Source organism: Salminus brasiliensis, chromosome 7, assembly GCF_030463535.1.
Source record: "Salminus brasiliensis chromosome 7, fSalBra1.hap2, whole genome shotgun sequence".
NCBI lineage: Eukaryota > Metazoa > Chordata > Actinopteri > Characiformes > Bryconidae > Salminus > Salminus brasiliensis.
The window spans coordinates 9,865,167-9,873,192 of record NC_132884.1 but is presented as its reverse complement, the minus strand read 5'-3'; the positions used below and the strand labels follow the sequence as shown (position 1 = coordinate 9,873,192).

Genomic DNA, 8,026 nt, shown 5'->3' with positions numbered 1-8,026 from the left:
GTGTTTTTGAATTGATGTTTAGGCTCTTCACGAGTGGTAATGCCACTCCAAGTTTTAAGATGGGGGGGGGGATTACTAATATCAGCCTTAGTAATGCAGTACTTTATATTGTACAAGTACTTTATACTGTGTAATGTTTCTGTCGTTTCCTTTTTAAGAACTGCCCCCTATGGGCCCCTTTTACACAGCCTGTTTTGATAGCTTCACTATTGTTTAAAATATGAAGAAAAAAAAAGAGTGTGTCTAATCTTCTGCACGGATTTGAAGGCCGTTCTAATGGGCACTGCCTCTTTGTTGAAGGGGGTGGGGTGGGAGGTGTGTATGTGGGGTGGGGGGGAGGGGGGTTGTGGATGTGTCGCGCGTCCGCCTGCTTCATCGGCCTCGGGAGGCGCTGTCCCGCGCCTATATGAGCGCGCCCGGGAGCGCAGCGAGCCAGTTACGAAGTGAACTTCTGCACCAAAGACAGCAGCTGCTTTAGCCCTCCTTACTCATCAGGGGAAAACAACACGTTTCTGGGAACCTTCGCAACATCCAGTCACCATCACTGACAACAGCCAGAAGCGGAGAGCACCGAGATTAGCGTAAGGATCTGGATTTGCTTTTGTTTCAGTTGTGATTGAAGGGCACTCGGTGACTTTGTCACTAAATGTGCGTGGATGAACAGCAGCAGCTCGCGGTTTAGACGCTGCTGGTCGATGGGTTGACTGGCTGCCGCTTAGGGTTGTCACGGTGCCGAGCTGGCTCGCAGTAGTAGTGGTGGATGGCAGGGGTTAACGCAGTGCTCCCATCCCTATTAACGCCCTGTCTGAGAGCGCAGGAGAAACTGAGAGTGCAGGAGAAACTAGAGGAGCCAGATGGGTTTCGTGGTAGAGAGAGGAGCAGTAAGTGCAGTAAGCTCGAGTGCTTGAGTGTGGTGTGTGGAAGGGAGAGTTTATTTACAGGGTTTACATGTATCTTCATTAAAGGCAGTGATTCTCTATAGAACCATGGCAACTCAGAGAACCACTTGAATGCCTGAATGTGTGCCTGGTTGTTCTGTATGACAGAAAAGAAAAACTATTGCAGATGGTTCTTTAAAGAACCTTTTTAAATGGTTCTGTATCGATCTAAAGAGGGAGCCACTATTGTTATATAGCACCCGTTTTGCTTTTTTGAGAGTATGTCTTATATGTATTATTTTCATATTGAAGGTGTATGGACAGTATGCATTATTTTACTAGTATGCAGTATGTGTTATTTTATTAGTATATACTAAGTGCTGAACATATTATTTTACTAGTATACACTATGTACTATTTTACTAGTATATAATACATGTCAAAGATGTAAGCAGAGTGAATATTATTTTATTAGTATATACTACATGCTGAAGATGTATATCCAGTATGTATTATTATTATTACTATGATAGGTCACTGAGACAGTTAATGTTGTAATTGTTAGTGTGTTTTTATAAAGCTTAATATAATATCAGACTCATCTTATAGTCCTATAGAAATATTCCCTACATTTGCACTGTGTTTTTGTGTAGATTAGCCACTTCAAATTAACTGCAAAATGAACCTTAGCTTTAAAATAGCTTAGCTGTATTATCAACCCTAACATAATATAGGCCTAATATCAATCCTAATCATGTAAAGATAGAGCTGCGTCATCTATATTTCAACTGACTCGCCATCATCCCTCAGTGTCTTTGTGTTTATTTTGTAGTGTGTATTGGTCAAGTTATGTCATAGTACTTTAGTCATATATTTTCAACAGTGCAACATTTCCAACATGTGTGTTAAAGTGTTTTTGCTTCAGGCCCATTTTATTTAGCATTTTCACTGGTAACTTCAGGTTCTTTGGAAAGTATGACTGACCATCCATGTCTTAGATGAGCCAGATTGCCAGAACTAAGCCAAAACTCCTTTGAAAGGAAACAATGCTGAGTTTCTGGGGATTTAAGGAGAGTGAGAGAGAGCGAGAGAGAAAAAGACAGGGAGATAGAGAGAGCGAGCGAGAGAGAGACAGAGACAGAGACTGAGAGAGTGAGGGGTGGGGTGGGGAGCAAGAGGGGGGACTGTGGTGAGAGTGGCCGAGTCCACACAGGGAGCTCTTTGTGCCGGGCAAGTGCGTTTGAAGCCCGGGGCCGACCGTAGGATCAGGTAAGGTGGGGGCTCCGCAATATTTGAAAAGTGTAAACACAACAACTTTACAACAAGGTGGGTGGGGAAGCTCTCGGAGACCACCACTTTTTATTGCACCTGATGAGCCAGGTTAGAGCTTAACGTTGCCCACTCCGTCTCCCTCCGCTAAGGCGAGGTAGAGAGGAGAGCTGTAAAAGCCACTAACTAGCCTTTGTGTAGAAGGGGACCAGACCAGAGTGGTCTGTCTCTTCATCTTCTAGTAAGTGAGGATCAGAGGGGTACATTAAGAACAGCTGGGTCTCTTCTCACGTTTCTCTTAAATGGCATGAAGGCTGTGCGCTAACAGTGTTTCTGGGTCGAAAGAGCCAGCTGATTTGGAATGAAAATAAACAGGCTTAAACAGGTTATATCACTTGATGGCTTCTCGTGCAAAACTGGGACGTCCTGTTGAAAGCTGACACTCTTTAAACTGCACCTTTTGGGTATTAAGAAGTGGCGTTCTCTGTAGTCAGGAAAACGGGCTTTTCTTTACTCGTCTTAATAGTGGTCACATTTGGTAAAGGAACGCTTTGATCACTTCCAAAGCCTCCTGCTTCGGTGGAGGCTGCTCTTTGTGAGGTACTGCACTCTTTTACAGGGACTGGGGTTGTTTTATGACCAGGCAAATGTGCAATGTGTCAAAGAAATTTTTGAATGAATCATAGCTTCCTTCTGTTCTTAGCCAGTTTGAAGACCAGTGCAGTTCAGCTGCTTGGTGTAGCCTATAGTGGAACATTTCACCTCTTGGTGTCAAAGGAGCAACAGCACCTCTGTCCCTGCTTGATTTCTGTTTTCTGTCACTGTGATTCCTTACAGACGAAGCAGTGTTTCTTTGCCTGAGCATGACATACACATGTACCATGCCCATGGCTCCCTTTGATGATCTTCTCACCTTGGTAATGCAATTCTGCTATAGTTCTACAGCAATAGAATAGATATAGCAATAATCCAGTTAACGTGCACTGGATGCAGGAGTCCTACAGTGTGTGTGTGTGTTTATAGACCTATGGTGTCATTTATCAGTTGCCTGTTTTCCTTAATGGACTGAAGGTGATAGCGCTGTGTCAAGATCGAATACACTGATAACTTCCTTAGAGGAGAGGCTTTTTCAGCCTCATGCTCTCAGCATGCATTCTTTCTGTCAGGCACGAGGTATTCACTGATTACTCTCAGATGCATTAGGCTGTGAAAGTCAGTCCCTGATAATTCTCTCTTTGATCCTTTGGCAGCGATTGTCCAAACTGGCTGTGCTATTGATAGATTAAGAGCAACATCCCGGCAACCCTGGGAAATGGCTCCCTGTAACGGACTAGGCGGAAAAAATTCCTCCAAAACCGCATGAGGTCCTGCCCTCTGACACTGAACCCATGGCGTGTTTGAGATGTTTCAGATTATGTGTGTTGTTTTTAAAAATAAACATTCTTCGTTACACATTTTTCTGTCCTCCCAGCACCTAATTGAACCCTGCCTGTGTCTCAAAACTCATCACAACTCACCAGCTGATGTCTTATGTTGCAGGTCGCTGTGGTGTCCCGAGAGTTCTGCTGAGGAGGAGGACCAACATGAACGAGAACATGAACGACCTGACCGACCTGCTGGACATGCTGACAGAGCAGAACTTCTCCTTCCTGGATGACAACGGCTCGCATGTGGAAACGCTGGTGTGTCCTAGCGCCTTTAGCCAGCGGGCCCTGCTCTACGCCCTCTCCGTCCTCTACATCTTCATCTTTCTCATTGGCCTGGCTGCCAATGCCCTGGTGGTGTGGGTGAACGTACGGGCTGGGAGACGGGAACGCCATGAAACGCACCTGTACATTCTCAATCTGGCCATCGCTGACCTGTGCGTAGTTGCCACACTCCCAGTCTCTGTGAGTTCCTTACTCCAGCAAGGCCACTGGCCCTTTGGTGATGCCATGTGCAAGCTCACCCACCTGATCTTTAGCGTCAACCTCTTCAGCAGCATCTTCTTCCTGACCTGCATGAGTGTGGACCGCTACCTGTCAGTGGCCCATTTTGGTGACACGCCAGGCCAAGGCAAGAGAAGATGGATCAGGCAGCTGATCTGTGTGGGTGTGTGGCTGCTGGCGCTGCTGGCTGCTCTTCCCGACACCTACTTCCTTCAGGCAGTCAAATCCTCGCATTCGGAAGCTACCGTGTGCAAGTCTGTGTATCCAGCTGAGACCATGCGGGAGTGGACGGTGGGCGTCCAGATGAGCTTCATTGTCTTAGGCTTTGCTGTCCCTTTCCCCGTTATCGCTATCTTCTATGCTCTCTTGGCGAGGGCAGTCCAACCATCGGCAGACCAGGAGCGACGCCTCGGCCGGCGCCTGATCTTTACCTACATCGTGGTCTTCCTGGTCTGCTGGCTGCCCTACCATGGTACCTTGCTGCTGGACACGCTGGTCCTGCTGAATGTGCTGCCGCTCAGCTGCGCACTGGAGAACGTCCTGTACGTGGCAATGCACCTCACGCAGTGCCTCTCCCTGCTCCACTGTTGCCTCAACCCTGTTATCTACAATTTCGTCAACAAGAACTACCGCTACGACCTCATGAAGGCCTTCATCTTCAAGTACTCCACCAAAACAGGCCTGGCCAGGCTTATTGATGCCTCACATGTGTCTGAGACGGAGTACTCTGCCGTGGAGAATCAGGGACCTCTGTGAAGAGGAAGAGACAGATGATGGACTTAGCTATAATCTCCACTGGCCCTCTGTATTGGGCTGTGAAACACATGTAAAGAGACATAAAAACTTGGAAGCTGTTTTCCTTTTAACAGCTAAAATGAGGACTTTTTCATTCATAGAGTATGTGTACTGTACATCTCTGCAAACCGAAGAATGGTATTTTCTTATTGTAAATTCAAATAGTTTTTTAGGGATGTAAGACGAAAGCACTTGTACCGAGTTGAAAGGTAGTCGGCTGATCCTCGCTGTTGGTTGCCCAAGCGTGCTGGGTCAGTGGGGTCAGCCTAGGTCCCCTCCCCCTCCACAGAAGCTTCTAAGAGAACACAGAAAGCCTCGGGGCTCTTTTCAACCCCGTCTACGTTTATCCATACAGTCGGCTGGTCAGACTCCACCACCTTAAGGCTGAAGATAGCAGCCTCGCACACGTTGGACTGTGACCGAGTTAATGGAGGGGGGAACAAAAGGGCCGAAGCATGTTCAGCCGAGAGGGACAAGTTCAGAATCTCATTAAGAGATATTATCAAAGGATGAAACTGGATATGTAGTCGTGTAAAGCCAGACATAGAAAGATATACTTTTTTAGGCTGATGTATGTTTTGTAAATACTAAGACATATTTATATATTCATCCGTGTGTATGCTCAGTGTTCAAGTTCAATGTACTTTTGAAATAAAAAACAACGCTATTTGTACAAATGTAATCATCACTCCAGTCTGGTTATTTTTTTCAAAGAATTCATTTTTCATATTGCTGGGACCTCATTGCATGATCCCCAACAGTAAACAAGTTGGGTCACTGTGTGCTAGAAGTATACAAAGAGAAACGCTTCATAGCATGACTGTGGGTTTTCTGAAGAAGGGTGTGAAGTACAACCCAACCCCACCCCCCCCTCCACCACCACCGCCACCACCCGCCTGCCTCCTCTTCACATTCGTAGACTAAGCTGTGGATGCATGAACCAACAGACAATGACACGAATCCATATCCTTATTTATATAGAGTTTCATACAATTATGTTAAGTGCAGCTTTTTATAATTATACTGAGGATTAAATACGTTCTGTATGTTGACTTTCCTTTGCTCTTTATGTCAAGATTTTTGCAAAAGTGAAACATAAACACAGATGTTGTCCATGCCAGTCACTTACAGTAAATGTGTTTAGTATTTGGAAGTTCTTTTTTTGTGTAAAATCTATCCATATGGCTACCCTCAAGGAGAGCAGACATCTTCTACTGATCCAGTGGGGGATAATTCATGTGCGTGCATGTGTGTGTGTGTGTGTGTGTGTGTGTGTGTGTGTGTGTGCGTGCGTTTTCTTTTCTCCTGAGGAGATTTGCTCTTTGTGTATTCGCCTTCGGTGGTGGAGGAAAGGAGGGGAACTTGGTTAATCAGTACCAGGGGTCCTCTCCCTCTCTTTCTCCCTCACTCGCTCTGTCTCCCTGTCTTTCTTTCTACTTTGTAGTTCTCAAAAGGATCCAGGTGTTTCTGGAGTCAGCGGCAACTTTCAAAGAGGCCCTCCAGCTCCCTCCTTATCGCTGTCTCCAAACGCAGAGCAAATTACACTGTCTGTTCAAGGGCTTATTACCATCGCCTCCCAAGTGGAAACTCCCCTCAACGAGAGCTTGTACTTCCAAGGGTTTACATTCACCCATAAGCGTATAATAAGATGCACTGTCACATTGCTTGTCTATACTAATGTGGCCCAAATAGAGAACACACAGAGCAACGCTTGCTTGCTGCATTTGCTAAGTGATAGTAATTCAGCCCACTATGTTTCAAGATGCAGGGTGGAGAGGGTTACTCTAAAAATTAATTTCGATACAGATAAAGTACTTATAGACATGTCTGTTCACTTAGCGGCCCTCCAGGAAGCTGACTGGCTCGTTTTGTTGAAAGGTGGGAATTTATCCATAAACAGATGGATTTCATTTATATTTTAACCAGTGGCCAGTATCCTCATAACATCTCTGGTACACTGATTACTTTTTACCTGTTTATAAGATGTAGCATGTCACCAAATCTGTCTTACTTAAGTCATAACTAGTTAAATAAACAGTACAAAAATAGCAAGTAAATTTTAATGTAATACATGGCAAGCAAATATAAATATATTTTTCTTATGTGTTACATATAAAGTCCTGGTCAGGGTCTCGGTACATGTGGAGCCTACACAGTATCAATGGGTACAAAACAGAAATGCCCCATGGACAGGGTAGTTCTGTTTTGTAGATTGTCCTTTTCGAAAAACAAACAAAAATGAACTAATGTTGTAATGTTGTTTGACTTACAAACTACAAATATGTCAATATTAAATAAATGAATCATCTTTAACCCATTAAACCGCCTGTAGCCCGTTGGCAGGCCAGAAGTGATTTATTACAAACTTCTATTACCTATGAATACCACCCTGTAGTCACTGAATAGTACACCTTGGTGTGTAATAATCCTTTAATAATAATAATAATAATTGCGTTAAGAAGTTAATTAACTGGTTATGTAAAATGAACAACATTATCAGAAAATGCTTCTTAATTGATAATAAAATCTATTAATTTAGATCCAAAGAAAATTATTTTTTTTAGGTAATCATCTTATTCTGATTTTGATTGAATGGAACAGCATATGTAAATTATGTAACCCACCCAGCACCAGATATCATATGGACTTTCATAAACTTTAATTAGCCCAAAAAGAAGCATGGAAAACTGGGGTGTTTTTGGATTTCATATATTCCTAACATAGCCTTAAAAGATAATTTAGTCAAAACATTGTGTACAAACCCAAACTAATCGTTCTGTTCCAAAACCTTACTATACTGACATCTTAGAAAATAAAGAGACATGGGAAACGATTGCTTTAACGACTTATCTTGCAGCAATGAAGGACCGCCGCCCAATGCAGATGTCTTTTTCAAAACGTCCTTCAACGACCTGAAAAAGGCGCCGTTGTTAGGATGTCATGCAAAGTTGTCTTTTTTAACGTCTTTTTGCTGGGCGTTTGTATAACAATTTGTAGATGCTCCCTTAGATCAAAGCAATGTCCTACAAGTTTTATAAGCATTAATTTTACATTAACCTAACCTTCACATTTTACATTAACCTAATACTTCATCTGATTGACAAAAAATTATACATTAACATAAAAAAACAGCTTTACTGCACTCAAGCTTGTGCT

General features: G+C 43.6%; 1 protein-coding gene across 2 annotated transcripts; it reads left to right on the top strand.

The window, feature by feature from the left end:
• Positions 1 to 421: 421 nt before the first annotated feature.
• Positions 422 to 5,552, top strand: ackr3b (atypical chemokine receptor 3b). 2 transcript variants are annotated; one of them, XM_072683769.1, is made up of 2 exons: positions 422 to 581; positions 3,687 to 5,552. In XM_072683769.1, exon 2 carries the CDS (start codon positions 3,731 to 3,733, stop codon positions 4,829 to 4,831), a length of 1,101 nt encoding a protein of 366 aa, XP_072539870.1. In that variant the 5' UTR covers positions 422 to 581; positions 3,687 to 3,730; the 3' UTR covers positions 4,832 to 5,552. The 2 variants fall into 2 exon arrangements, with proteins under 2 accessions (XP_072539870.1, XP_072539871.1); XM_072683770.1 differs by lacking the exon at positions 422 to 581 and adding an exon at positions 2,091 to 3,064.
• The last annotated feature ends 2,474 nt before the right edge of the window (positions 5,553 to 8,026 follow it).